Raw genomic sequence first — 15769 nt, 5'->3', positions numbered from 1 at the left:
CACATGATCCTTCGGGGATTTTAACTGATTTGGAACAGAATGTTTAAATATGAATCTTGGGCATCATTGTAAAAGACATCACCGTCACTTTTGACCAATTAAATGCGTCCTATCGGTTACGAATAGTGTGTTACTGGTCACTGAATGTTCCTAGTCGGGTCTCAAGGACTTTATGTTTTCAAACTGCTTCTATTGCGTCTATTGAAATGACCATGCTCAGGCTAGATATTTGGCTATGTTAGAGAGAGAAAAAAATATTTTTTATGTGTTACAGACATTAACCGTTTTTTTTTTGGTGTTAAAGGGATAGTTCACCCAAAAATGTCATGTTTATCTGCTTACCCCCAGGGCATCCAAGATGTAGGCGAGTTTGTTTCTTCAGCAGAACACACAGGAAGATTTTTAACTCAAACCGCTGCGGTGCAGTATGTTAGTGACTTAATGGCAGTGGATGGGCACGAACCTTTGAAAAAAAAAAAACATGCACAGACAGATCCAAATTACACCCTGCGGGACGACACATCCACATCGTGTCCTAAGCAAGCCCGGATTAACCATACGGGCAACTGGGCAATTGCCCAGGGGCCCACGACATCTAAAGGGCCCAGGACAGCAAGGGCACGAGCAAAATAAATTGCCTTATGTTATTTATCTTATTTACACGAAGGCATGTTATTTCTGTCTCTACATAGTCGCGCATTTACAATGTCTCCTCCGCGAAAACACGGACGGGATCGCGCACTCCATTCATAAAAACGGAATTTACTATAGCGCGGAATACCACGGAATTCGTCGATTTTTGGATTAATAAATCAAAAGTTGGTCTGTCACTTAATTCAAATCGCGATATGGACTAGTGTCTGTGAAAACTGAAATGCAAAAAGACCGTTTTAATATGAATGGTGGAGACGCTTTTTTTTTTTTTTTTACTACGCGCATACTGAAGTACGCGTGACGCTCACGGTAATTTTTTGCATTTGCACCTCACATGAACAGATAAACTCAATCTCCAAAACTGCTGTGAGTGACACTTTTACCGTTTCATTTAAGAAAACTAGCATCATATCATACTGTACACACAGAAACTTCATGGCAACCTGTCAAAATAAAAGTACGGTTCAACATAACAATATTAGTCTTGTATTCCTTTTGTACAGTATAATGTAGGTATTTATATATTCCTATTTAAATAATTTACATAAAACAATATATATGATAAAAAATAAATATTGCAACAAGATTAACCACTTAATTGTAGAAAAAAATACTACAATTATTATTTAAACGTTTTAAACTGAATATAATTTTTCTTCCATGTATTGATTTTAACAGTAAACCTCTGTTTATTTGCCAAAAATTAAAAGGGTTTATTTTTCATTTGATTAAAAATAAATAAATGTTTATGCTTTCATTTGATTATCAGAAAAATTAAAACACATTAAAAAAAAAAGCAAAAGATTGTTCAAAATATTAAAATAGAGAGTTTTGGACTTATTTTTCACTGAAATAAATGTTTTCGTTTTTACAACAAAGTAGGCTAAAGTACCGGGAAAAAAAGTAACATTGGCTACTGGCAAATAGTTTGAAAGTGGTTGCTTAGCTATTCATTTTTTTTGTGAAAATGGTCGGAGGATACTTCCCTCCCTCTCAATGTAGTGGGGGCAATTTTAACAGATTATACTGTACAGATGCTGATGTGTTTTGTTTTCATAGCATCATATGTGAGTGAATATCTTTGATAGGGGACATAGTAGTGCATTTGTAGATCTATGAGCATTTAAATATTTGTAAATCAAAATATGATGACAGTTAGGATTTGAAGTATTGAGTATATTTACTGTATATTACAGTAATATATTCTATATTTGACCATATTATGGTGATCCTGGGGTCGTGATGATGGGGCCCTTGAATATTGTTGCCCAGGGTACAACAAAGTGTTAATCTGGCCCTGGTCCTAAGACACGAAACGATCGGTTTTTGCAAGAAAACGATATATCAAAAACTTATATAATTTTTTACCTTTGATATACAGCAATGTCCAGCTCAGCTCAGCATCCGGCGCTTTACCTGTGTACGTGCTCTGGCGTAGTATACGCAAACGCCGGAAGGGGAAATCGGTGAAAAGTCAACAGTCCCGGATGAGTTTGCGCAAGTAAACGTAATCTTGTAGCTTTAAATCGGTTTTAACAATCAGGATAAGCGCAAGTAATTACCATTTTGAATAGCCGCTATACCCACAATCTCGTGTTTTGTGTAAACAATGAGTGTCGTACACACTTGACAGATCGCTTCCGGAGTTTGCGTATACTACGCCAGAGCGCGTACACATGTAACGAGCCGGATGCTGAGCACGCTCTCGGGACAGTAGTTGGACATGGCTGTATATCAAAGGTAAAAAAAAATGATATAAATACTGTTCAGTTTCACATGAAAACCGATCGTTTCGTGTCTTTGGACATCAATGTATCGTCATGAGCCGCAGGGTGTAATTTGGATTTGTCTATGGATGTTTCTCTTTACTTTCAAAGGTTTGGTGCTCATCCACTGCCATTAAATCACTAACAGACTGCAGCGGTTTGAGTTCAAAATCTTCGTTTGTGTTCTACTGAAGAAACAAAGTCACCTACATCTTGGATGCCCTGGGGGTAAGCAGGTAAATATCAAATTTTCATTTTTGGGTGAACTATCCCTTTAACTTATATAATAAATTTGGTTACACTTTATTTGAATGTGTCCTTGTTACAGTGTAATTATACCTTTCAGTACTGAGTAATAATCGGTAGCTAGGGTTTGGCTTTGGGTTACTTGCATTTAATTATGCATGCATGATTATTATTATATTAGCACTTACATATAATAGCAAGTACACACACACACAATAAAATATTTGTATGCCCACTTGCTCGGGGCCATAGAGGAAGGGTATTTCAACATCTTTGCTTCAGAAACAAATCAATACTTGTTTTTAAGGTTTGTGCCCCCAAATAATCAAATAGTCTCTCTACACAGAAAAGAGGCATCTCTCGTGAGCTATTGCATAATGTTTAACAAGATTTATGTTTGAAACCCTCAATGTAATTAGAGAAACGATTCCTATCTCACAATTACTCTAACAGACTTGATCAAGTTAATCATGCCATAACATGCAGCTCAGATGCTGAAATAATTATGCTCTACTACAGTTGATGTCAAAAGTTTACATCCCCCTTTCAGAACCTGCAAAATGTTAATTCTTTTACCAAGGTAAGAGAGTTCACACAAAATGCATGTTATTGTTTATTTAGTACTGACCTGAATAAGACCTTTTATATAAAAGATGTTTACATATAGTCCACAAGAGAAAATAATAGTTGAATTAAAAAAAAAAAAAAAACTGTTCAAAAGTTTACATCCCCTTGATTTTTAATAGCTGTTGCCTGAATGATCCACAGCTGTTTTTTGTTTGTTTAGTGATAGTTGTTCCCTTGTTTGGTTTTCCAGAATTTTTGTGTATTAATGCACTGTTTTTCCTTCTGGAGCATCAGTGAGCTTTTGAACCTTCTGTAATAGTTGCATATGAGTCCCTCAGTTGTCCTCAGTGTGAAAAGATAGATCTCAAAATCATATAGTCATTGTTGGAAAGGGTTGAAATGTACAAAAATGCTGAAAAACCAAAGAAATTGTGGGACCTAAAGGATTTTTATGAAGAACAGTGGGCAGTTTAACTGTTCAGGACAAACAAGGGACTCATGAACAACTATCACTAAACAAAAAAACACAGCTGTGGATCATTCAGTTAACAACATAGTGTTAAGAATAAAGGGAATGTAAACTTTTGAACAGGGTCATTTTTTATTTTATTTTATTATTTTCTTTTGTGGACAATATGTAAACATTTTATGTGAAATATCTTATTCAGGCAAGTACTAAATAAACAACATGCATTTTGTATGATTCCTCTTATTTTTGTAAAATAATTACCATTTTGCAGATTCTAAAAAGTAGGATGTAAACTTTTGACCTCAACTGTATATGAAGACGTTAAAATGATAAACATCACAAAACAGTTATTTATTAGTCTACACACAATTTTAATGAGCAAACATCTCCCACAGAACTACATTTACCACATCATTCAACCCTGCTATAATACATAGAATGGCACATCATATTTTGCAATTAGTGCTCAAGAAGGGCTCCATTAAGAGTGAGAGTGTTGCTTTTGGGCCTTCCAGAGGCATACAGTAAGACATACACAACACAGAGACACCTACCTCTAAATCGAGATCATATTTTAGGGAATCCAAGCAGGAATTAAAAAAAAAAAAAAAAAAAAAAGTGTGTACTTTAATAAAAGAGAATGGGATGGAGAGTCAAAATACACCTTATATACAAGGCACAGTTTGTTATGAACAAATGTCTCTGAATCATCAAAAGACAAATTCAAGTATTGCAGGTCGGGTAATGTGTAAATATCTGAGATTGAGCTTGGCACCTTAAAGCACTGGTGCTCCTTAAGACTACTTATAAAATGATGCTGAATCACCTGTGCTTGAGTATAAGCCTCAAAAAAAAAATATATATATATATATATATAAGAAGACTATAGTGATCTTTCTAAACAGTTATTTCACAAACATATATACTTCTATAACCTCTGAGAAAGCAATTATAGGACATTCCTATAAAAGTAACTTCTATGCAGTAGCATTCTCATCAAAATAAATACTTTTTCTTAATTTACTAATACAGCAAACCCCCCAGCTACACGTTCAATGGCACAGCTTGTGCTGATGCAAGTATTACTAAGAAACTGGGAGAAAGAAAAGATTTCATAACTGATAAGTTGAGGGGATTTTTAACTAGAGAATGTACTTCCTCAACACACGATCTTCTTTCAGTATCAGGTGTTCCACCATCTTTGTGGTTAATCATCGTCACTTTCGCTCCCAGATTCACTCAACTGGAGATCATTTTCTGAAATTAATCAAAACATTGGCATATTAGACATACAAGAGAGACCATGACCAATTTAAAAACCACCCAGAAGCCCTGAAACTCACTGAGTGTGTTCATGAAATGCCCGCTGCCCTCCTCCACACGGCTTTGAGATGTGCTGAGGGAAGAGCTGCTCTGGGGAGGAGCTGGAGGCGCATTATGCGAGGGGCGATTCTCATCCTCTGAGTCACTACTGCTGGAACTGTCCCCACTACTGGAGGAAGAGGAACTGTGGGAATCGGAGGAGCTGTCTCCACTGCTCATCTGATCCATGACACGTGCCTCGGCCATCAGCTCTACAAAAACGTACAAAATAAAAAGGATTCCTGCTGTTCAAGTTTGGGTTCTTTTAATGCTTTTGAAAGCAGTCTCTTGTGCTCATCAATGCGGTATTTATTTGATCAACACAGTACAAACAGTAATACTGTGAACAAAAATAATAAACTATTTAAAATGTAATTTATTCCTGTAATGGCAAAGCTAAATTTTCTGCATCATTACTCCAGCTTTTAGTACCAGATCCTTTAGAGTAGGGCTGCACGATATTGGGATTACATTGCGATATATTGCGATGTGTACAAATTCATTTATGTTCATCAGGTTGTTTTGAACTACTTAAAAATCAAATAATAATTCAAGAATAATTGGGGTAATTTTGTAAGCATTTTCAAAGAATAAAAAAAGGTAAAAGTACAATATAATCAAAACCCTGAAATAAAATACTTTTTAAAGCTTATTTAGGGTAGTTTCATAAACAGTTTGACTCACCTTATTCACTGTCAATTCAGGCAAATCAAGGCTCTAATATGAAATTAATAATGAATGTTGCTTTTACCCTGATGAAAGGGAAATCAGCTTCTTCCTTTCACGAAAAACATTAAAAGCTTAGCCAAGATGGAGGAACAGCTGATTATAGCTGTTACAGGGATAACATTTTTTAGCAGCAGAGCTACTGCAAGCAATCTTTCAGTTTTGGAAATCCATTTATCTTTATTTATCTTTGCTGAAACTTCCGCGTCTTTAGGAGAGCGCAGAGCCATAGAGCCAAAGAGAGTTGTGACACGCTTTGATCTCGCCGCCGCACGGTCACATGGTTCATGGAGCGCTCAATAGTTCCAAACAACTCCGCGCTGTCAATGTGTTTGAATGGGTTGAAGTAGGATAGATAGCAGTTTCACTATATTTGCAGCAATTTCGAGTAATTATTAACACATAATGTGCATTGATTGTGTATTGATAACTTCTCTGAATACGCTTTACAATCGCATTTTATTCTGGGGAGTGATAAAGAGACAAAATTAATACGTTCTCATACTTTTTGGCAGTCAAATGTGACCAAACACCTTAAGTGTAACTTTTATTCAATTAAATAATTGTAATATATAGTTCAGTTCTATTTAGTTAATATTTTGAGGAGTTTTTTGTACTAAATAATATGTGCAATAATGATCCTGACCATTTAAAAGATAATATAGTATTTATATTACAGTTAGTGTGATATTTAAGGTAAAATACATTTGAATGTGTATTTGGACATGATCAAACACTCATTTTTTTGTATATGTTTCGATTTAACGATTTAATGTTAAATAAAAAAAAAGTAATTTACTTAACTTGTGTTATTTTATGATATTCAACATAACTGAATATTATAAAAGGCAGGCAAAAATGGCATTTAACATAATAGAAAATATGAAAATAGTGTTTAAAAAAAACACAAAGCAACGAATTGCATTCAGCATACATTTTTATTGTATTTCTTGAATGCAGTCTTTACTGAAACTCATTCAACCTCCTACAGGGAGAAAAAGATTGCAGAAAGACTAAAAACGTAAAAATATGACAACTAGTATCTGGTTATGGTCGCTATTACGGCGTTTCTCACGTTATCTAACTGCATTTACAGTATAACTGTTTATTTTTTAACGATAAACATTAACTATAACACGCTTCATAAAATACCACTACTGGCCAGTTTTCCGAGAGGTCAACTGATGTGTTAAAATAAAAAAATGCAGTAATTTCTTCAATTTACCAGCGACTGTGCTTGAGAAGTGCTGAAATGAATGGGCTTCTATGGAGGAACTATTGGTTGTTTGGAACTATTGGCCGCTCCATCACACGCTTTACTTCCGCATTCCTCAGTTCCTATGGAAGCCTATGGGAGTGTCGCAACTCTGTTTCTCTATGGCTCTGGGAGAGCGTGGGTCATGGTTGCTTAGCAACGGCAGACGCCACTCTGCCACTCAAGTTACAGAGCACTTTGGAAAGAAGGAGAAAGCGGCGCGCCTAGCGTTTTCCATGCGTTTTTAGGCGCGACATGTGAACGGTCCCTTAAATTCGTAGTGTTTCCGCGAGTTGTGGCAACTCCCGACAAAGCACCTGTTTTTGGTCAGCAGCATCCTTTTTGTATCCAAAATACTTCCATATAGATCCGTGAATAGAAAGTTTAGAAATATAGAAAGTACATTTTTAAATCAAACACACATACATTTTTTTTTGCCCTGCATCGTGACTGCCACGATGTGACTACTGCGCATGCGTACATCGTGATGACGATGCTGAAACGATCTATCATGCAGCCCTACTTTAGAGGTCATTCTAATGTGCTAATCTAATGCTTAATAATTACCATCAATGTTGAAAACATTTGTGCTGTTAAGAGGATAGTTCACCTAAAACTGAAAATTACCCCATGATTTACTCACCCTCAAGCCATTCTAGACTTCACTTCTTTCAGGCGAATACAATTTGAGTTATACTAAAAAATATCCTGGCTCTTCAAAGCTTAATAATGGCAGTGAATTGGTGTTGATAAAGTGCATGCATCCACTATAAAAAAGTACTCCACGTGGCATTCTAAAGCAAATCGGTGCATTTGTGTCCTACGCCTACCGTTGGAAGCTCCGATAAGAATATTCTAGTCTCTCGAGAACAAAGTTTTATTTACAGCAAAGGAAAACCAGTCTCCTCTCAGCTTATATCCTTGTTTTGTCCTTCTTATTTGTGACCTGTGTTTTGTTTTTAGTCTCCAATGCACTTCCACATTCATCACTTTTCATTCGCTGGAATGCCACTCTCTCATGAAAGCATGTACTGTCAGTTAGCAGAAGCCAGAGACTACGGTTTACAAAGTTTTAAATATAGATATTTTTCTTATACAAATGCATCGATTCACTTCAGAGGGCTTTTATTAACTCCCCAGAGCCAAAACAGGGTTTCCGCGGGGTCTTAAAAAGTCTAAAATTTAAAAATCTAAATTTTAGGCCTTAAAAAGTCTTAAATTTGCTGTTCTAGGTCTTAAATAATTTTACACAGGTCTTATTTTTCCAATGTCCATGTAACTCTACCGCTAATGCTCATTTAAATTATTTTTTTGTTGTTGTTGCTTGGTTGTTTTCATGGTGTTGTAGTTCTTTATTTCACTAGTCCAAATATAATTTGCTGTAACTACAAATGAGACCAACATGCAATAACCAGTCAGCTTTCTGATATTTGCGCAAGTCTCTCTCGGATTGTACCACAGAAGTAAAATCGATTTAACTTTTTAGCTATGGGTAAGTGCAAGTTTAGTGATACTTGGCTTGAAAAAACTGAATATAGGGCTTGGCTAAGGCCAGTTGCTAACAACTGAAGATTTTTTTCTCCCCCTGCAGAAGTTACTGCGTCTTCAGACAGAATTGCAGTAGCAGAATACAGGTCGAACTACCTTTTTTCTGTATATAATGTTCTTAATAATAATAATAAATATAGGTCGAGCTAGCTGACCCCCAGCTTTCAAGATACTTTTAAAATGTTTTTTTTTTTACTTGCCGGACCGAACAAACAGCCTGATTAAAACTGAAACTGAAATTCATTTTTGACAGCCATGAAATTGTTTACTTTTTACATTAAACACATTAAATATTACATACATGATATAATGTGTATATCCATTACAGGTTTAGGTCTTAAATTTCATATAAGGTGGTATTAAAAAGGTCTTAAAAAGTCTTAAATTTCACTTGTTCATATCTGCAGAAACCCTGCAAAAGCAGGTTTTATGATGGATGGATGCAATTTATTAAACTTCAGAACATCAACACCCATTCCCTGCCATTATAAAGCTTGGAAGAGCCAGGATATTTTTTTTTATACAACTCTGATTGCATTCGCCTGTAAGAAGAAAGTCATATATTCCTAGGATGACTTGAAGGTAAGCAAATCATGAGGTAATTTTAATTTTGGGGTAAACTATACCTTTAATATATTTGTGGAAACCATGCTAATTTTCTTTTTAATAATAATTTTATGAATAGAAAATTCAAAATGATGTCTTTAGTGTCACTTTCAATCAATTTAAGGTGTTCTCGTCTAATAAAAGTATTTATTTATTTAAACCAAACCTTACGGACCCCAAACATTTTAACAGTTTGTCAATTTTACAATTTTCATATGTTTTTGGTTCGTGGCTCTGTAATTTAGCAGATGTCCTGCAGAATATACTGACTGAATTGATGTTTTCAGACATTGGCAAGACATATTACCTCGCTCAATATCATCCATGGGAGATGATGGAGACATTTTCTCCTTAGGAGGCGAGCTCTTGGTGCTAGATGGAGCCTTGCTTCCACTGCCGGTCTTCATCTGCTGACTAAGCCTGCTGGTTTGCTGCTCTAGCCGTGACTGAATCTTACTGCTTCCCTCAGCCCTGTAAGGAAACAGAAATATTGACAATTGATTTACTTAACAAAAGCTTTAAATGAGTATATAATGACATGTGACCCTGGACCACAAAACCAGTCTCAAGTAGCATGGGTATTTTTGTAGCAATAGCCAAAAATACATTGTATGGGTCAAAATGATAGATTTTCCTTTTATGACAAAAATCATTAGGATATAAAGTAAATTTCCAATTCCCAACGTTCCATGAAGATATTTTTTACATTTCCTGCCATAAATATATTAAAACTTAATTTTTGATTAGTAATATGCATTGCCAAGAACTTCATTTGAACAAATTTGAACATTTGAGGCAATTATCTTGGTATTTTTAGAAATCATACATCAATGGAAAGCTTATTTATTCAACTTTCAGATGTATAAATCTCATTTAAAAAAAAAACCTGGTTTTGTGGTCCAGCGTCACTAATGTATTATAAATATATACCTGGTCTTCTTGACCGCAATGTTGCTGCTGAGTTTCTCCAGACGATACTCTCCTGTGTCATGGTTAACAATGAGAACACATTCTTTCATATAAGGCCTTTTGGAACCTTTAAATACAGTAACAGGTGCCGTGGATCCCTGCAAAGATTGATGGGAAAGAAAAAGATTCAACTTAAACATCTATGCTAATTTACAGTCAACGTTTTTTAGTGTGGATCTAGGGTTCTGAACCTACCTCTAAGTTCGGTAGTGTGACTGTAACTTGCTCTCCTTTGCCTACTTCCAGCTCCCCCTCACATGTTGTGTCTATGGAGGCTGGTTTGAAATCATCTATGACCAGGAAGACAACATTGTTATCTCATAATAATCATGTGTGCCATTGCTGGCATAGAACATAAGCAGTGTAATACCATTGTAGAACCTACAGATGGCGCATGTTTCCTATTGTAATAAAAAGTCTATCATTTCTCATGAATTAAACGTTCTCCAAAAACATTTTAAACCTAAGCTTTTCAGCTGATAGAAACGGGTGTTCGTTTAGGAAGGCTTCCATTATAAGCACAAAGACAGATGCTTCTTTATTATTTCCTAATAACATTAAAAAGCTGAGTCTGAGTTAGCCAGCAAGGTGGAAAAGCACGTAGCTGCCTTCTCATATGCCTGTGCACATTGTTTGAAAACAACTTATAGTTTCAGTATCAACATAAGAAACAGGTTTGTTTTTCAATATATCGCTTGTTTTATGTGTTTACTTACATATTTCAAATATAGAGATAATAATGTAAAAGACGCCACTTACATCGTACCGTGTGGAATGCACTTTTAGGTTGTTTCTCAAAAGTTTCGCCTAGTTTGAGAACGTGTTCTTGATTGTCAAAGTTTGAATATGCTGTTCCATTCATTCTAAACACAATTTTTAAACATATGTTAGCAGTTTTTAACTTTCTGCTCGTTTCGATACCATCTACGGCAGAAATAGACACCTCACTTCTGGAGTCTGGACCCGTTGCTTGCGCTTGCGACGCTGTGATTGGTTGCGTTTGTGCACTCGGTCACGCCTCATTGGAGACCTTCTTCACTGTAACTGGCTAAGAAAACTGTCAGTCAACGCAGACGCAACGTCAGACGGAAATGTCCATTTTATCCAAACGCTTGGGTGCCCTCTAGTGCTCGCAAATAAAATGTATTTTATTTTATTTCTTTATTTATTTTTTGTAACAGAACATAAAGCCTAGTCAATTTGCAGTACCGACACAAATAAAAATATGAAAAACTCCAAAAATATATTATGGACTGGTAATATCATATGAACGTATAATAAATATATTCATGATGAGATTAATTATTTTACATTTTATTATAATATAAATATATACCCGCAGAATAGTCTCCTCTTTGATTAAAATTGAGTGCAAAGGTGCGATTATGTGATTTACGTCCATTGAAAACTTTTATTTCTATTCACACAGACAAAATATGGGGGGTCGTAGCCTATTTGGAGGTCGTCACTAGCCGGTTCATTCACGAACATCGTGTGTCCCGCCGTTTTTGGATGATACCATCACGCCGTCATCTCTAGGAAACGAGAGACTCGCACGGAATGTAAGTATAAGTATCTATTGAACTGTCATAAGTCATGTATCTAGATTTGAATAAGCCGGTTGTGGATGTGACTCACCGTGTTTGGTTCATTAACAGCGCAGACTAAAAGAATGGACTTCGTGGTCGAGTTTTGACTGAATTTGACTGAAGGTTTTCCCATCCTGCAAGCGTTTTTCAGTTTAATCAGGTTCTGTGATTCTACGCTTCGGTTTTAATTTCATAAGATACCTTATACTAGGTCATTAAAGCAGCAGCTTTACTGTTGGATGTCATTCATACGCGTAAAAATAATAAATAGTCACGATCTCTGAATATTAAATTCATATCTGTGGCCATTAAAAGTCAATGGAGATTGAGACTGGGGGGAGCAGAAGCATGCATGTGATTGGTGGGAATTAGCAGGTTGCTGGGTGACTGTCTTCACTCTTAAGACCCATAATGGGGTGAAGATGACTGGAAATCTGCCAGTATTTGCCATTACAGATGGAGACCGGTTGACACCCTTAGATTAAATCATGTCTGATTTTTTTATATGCTGAGAATGTAGATTATACCTGTAAATGCACAACATATTCACTTAACTTTATGCATTTGGATCCGAAAGTTTGAAACCACATTGAAAATTTGGGATTTAGTTCATTCAAACATGGAAATACTGATTTTAATTGATTTTTATCAAGAAATCATGACATTGATCATGCAACCATTTTGCAGCACATTATAAGTCATTATACAAGTTCAAGAAATTCATAATTTGTATTGAAAGTAAACTGCGTCAAAAATACAAAATAAAAGCATTTTCTTAAGTGGTCTTATCCCTTTTGTCCCTACTGCCACTGTCAGGTTTTATAACCAGACTCAGCAATGGTGGACAGAGGATGATTGTTTTCCATTAAATGATTGGCTGAGATCAGGACTTCTATCCACACAGACTGCATTATCTAAGTAATGGTCATCAGGGAAGTCATTACAGGATTGCTGTTCTTTCCTCAGTTGCTTACTGGACAAATAAAGTTGTAGTTCATTTTAATGAGAGCTGACAGCTGGTCTCTAACAGAAAGTTTAAGAAACTTTGGCCTTTTAGTAGTGATGCAACTGAAAATGTTTTTTTTTTCTTCAGAAACACTAAAAACTTTATTAATTAAAGTTTTAATCAAAAAAAGTGAAGTAGGAGAGAAAGGGGGAAAGATCAGGAAAGGTCCTCAAGCCGAGATTTGAACTCGGGACACCTGTAGTGCAACGACTATTGACAGCATTTATTTTACATGAATCACCAACAAAACATACACATTGCTACTCTAGCATCATTTTTGGTCTCACTGAAGTGTGTCTACACTGCTGACATGTTGACTTGTTGTAAATAAGACCATAACAGTCAAAACACATAATTGGAGAAGTGCTGTTTTGGTCAGTGATTTCAGCCTTAAAAATTATTTTGGCCAAAACATTAAAAAAAACTCAACATGCAGCATGGTCACTAGCAGAAAACATGACAGGAAAGCTGCAAGGACAGATGAGCTTAGAACTCAGCATGAGTCACTCAGAGCACATTTGCATATCTCCTTTAGATTACATGTAGTATGTGACCTACTTTAAATGTGTTTTATTTAAACAAACTTTTAATGGTCCATAATTGAACTGAGCTCAGATGCAAATGACGTTTTATAGCTACTGTTTGTTTTGCCTAGTCTAGTGTGGACGTTCTCTGGAAGGTCTACCACAAGAACAACACCACGTCATTCTGGCCTTGCCCTTGAAACAAGGCATGTCGCTTTATCTCAAGAGAATGAATAATCTGAAATGTTACTAAAGCAGTTTCACAACTAGAATTCCACATGACATTGTCATGTTATGATGTGGATTTTAGGAAAATGAAATAACCACAGCATAATGATGACTAAAGCATAATGATAATGAGGATAATAACATTATTAGCATCATTATTTTTTCAGTTTCACCTGTGTCATGCTTTTTTCACATTTTGTTATGTTGCTGCCTTATGCTAAACTGTTTTAAAGTACCTTTTTCCCCATCAATCTACACTCTATGCACCATAAGGACAAAGCAAAAACAGAATTGTCACAACTTCATAATTTATTAAAAAATAAAAAAAACTGTAATAAGTACATTGCATAAGTATTCATACCTCAACTCAGTACTTAGCTGAAGCAAGTCTTTTTGGGTATGATGCAACAAGATTTGCACATCAAGATTGGCAATTATCTGCCAATCTTCTCACCTCTTCACCTCTCAAGCTCTGTCAGTGGCAGATATTTTCAGGCTTCTCCAGAAATGTTAGGTTGGGTTTAAGCACAGGCTCTGGCTGGGTCACTCAAGGACATTCACAGAGTTGTCTATAAGCCACTGCTGTGTGCTTAGGGTCATTGCCCTGTTGGAAGGTGGACCTTCTGCCCAGTCTGAGGTTTTGAATGCTCTGGACTGTGTTTATATTAAGACTATGTCAATATTTTGGTGCATTCAGCTTTTCTTCTACTCTGACGAGTCCCTTAGTCCCTGCCACTGAAAAACAGTCCCACAGTATGAGACTGCTACCAGCACACTTTACTTTTGGGATGATGCTCTTAAGGTGATGAGCAGTGCTTGGTTTCCTTCAAACATGATGCTTGGATTTGAGGTTCATCAGACCAGAAAATCTTGTTTCTCACAGTCTGAGGGTCCTTTAGGTGCTTTTTGGAAAACACTTAGTGTGTTTTCATGTGTCTTTACTGAGGAGAGGATTGAGTCTTGCCACACCACTATAAAGCCCAGATTGGTGAAATGTTGCAGTGATGTTTGTCCTTCTGTATGTTTCTCCCATCTGCATATATGATCATGGAGCTCAACTAGAGTGACCATCAGGTTCTTGGTCACCACTCTAGCCAAGGTCTTTCTCCATCAATTGGTCAGTTTGGCCAAGAGGCCAGCTCTAGAAAGAGTCATGGTTGTTTCAAACTTCTTCCATTAAGGGTAACGGATACATGCTTCTATCAACCTTCAGTGCAGCAGAATTTTTTCTGAACTTTTCCCCAAATGGCTTGATGCAATGTCTCTGAGCACTACAGGCAGTTTTTTTTTTTTTTTTTACCTCAGGGCTTGGTTTACGCTCTGATATTCATTTTCAGCTGTTAGATCTTTTATTAGGATGTGTGTGGCTTTCCAAATCATATCCATTCAATTGAATTTGCCACAGGTTAACTTCCCTCAAAATGTAATAACATCTAAAAGCTCCGGTGCTAAATTTCTACTGTCCCAGATAAGGGTATAAAATATAAATACTTATGCAATGGAATCATTTAGGTTTTTAATTTTTAATAAATTTGCAAAGATGATAAAAACCTGTTTTTGCTTTGCATTATGGTGTATTGAGTGTAGATTGATGTGGGAAAAAAGTAATTTAAAGCAGTTTAACATAAGGCAGCAACATAACAAAATGTGGAAAAAAATGAAGAGGTATGAATACTTTCACAAGGCTCTGTATGTACCAACATTTGGTACAGCTCTTGTTCAGTCCATATAGCTCTGACATAACACATCTCACATGTGGTTTTATGATGAATGTCCTCCCTGCTGTGTTTATATTGTTTTGTTCTTAAATATAGTCTCTAGGTCACCTTGTCAGAAGAAAGGAATAATTTGTGTTGGGTGGTTAAAGATGTTTTATTTGATTTTGAAAATTGGCTTGTTGTAATTCAAGGATTGAATTTTGAACGACCTTGAGGCGAAATTAAGTGGGAATGTGTACAATGCCAGGAAGGTTGTAATAGGCTTTATTCACTGTTGAGTGTTTATTAAAGTGCATTATCTTATTTAGGTATCTGCACAACTGCTCTGCTTAGAATATGTGATTTTCTATAAAATGATAATATGAGCACTTAAAGGATTAGTTCACTCAAATTCTAATTTCCTGATAATTTACTCATCCCAATGTCATCCAAGATGGTCATGTCTTTCTTTCTTCAGTCGAAAAGAATTCAAGAATTCAAAAGACTTCAATGGGATCAGTGGGTTGAAGGTGCAAATTGCAGTTTCAATGCAGCTT

General features: G+C 36.0%; 1 protein-coding gene across 1 annotated transcript; it reads right to left on the bottom strand.

Moving 5' to 3' along the window:
- Positions 1-3814: 3814 nt before the first annotated feature.
- On the bottom strand, positions 3815-11128 carry LOC141340948 (ELL-associated factor 2-like). The gene is made up of 6 exons (XM_073846077.1): positions 10928-11128; positions 10364-10458; positions 10130-10266; positions 9507-9670; positions 5046-5276; positions 3815-4959 (listed from the first exon to the last, which is right to left on the bottom strand). Exons 1-6 carry the CDS (start codon positions 11028-11030, stop codon positions 4910-4912), a joined length of 780 nt encoding a protein of 259 aa, XP_073702178.1. The 5' UTR covers positions 11031-11128; the 3' UTR covers positions 3815-4909.
- Positions 11129-15769: the final 4641 nt, after the last annotated feature.

Source organism: Garra rufa, chromosome 8 (genome assembly GCF_049309525.1).
Source record: "Garra rufa chromosome 8, GarRuf1.0, whole genome shotgun sequence".
NCBI classification, from domain to species: Eukaryota; Metazoa; Chordata; class Actinopteri; order Cypriniformes; family Cyprinidae; genus Garra; species Garra rufa.
This window is presented reverse-complemented; position numbering and strand designations above follow the sequence as displayed.

Bases quoted from the DNA above. Each gene is read 5' to 3' on its own strand.
- LOC141340948 (XM_073846077.1), bottom strand. From the start codon at position 11,030: ATGAATGGAACAGCATATTCAAACTTTGACAATCAAGAACACGTTCTC. The intron at 10,267-10,363 runs GTAGGTTCAGAA...CAATCTTTGCAG, and splicing joins TCACACTACCGAACTTAGAG to GGATCCACGGCACCTGTTAC. The intron at 4,960-5,045 runs GTGAGTTTCAGG...GATTAATTTCAG, and splicing joins GCATTTCATGAACACACTCA to AAAATGATCTCCAGTTGAGT.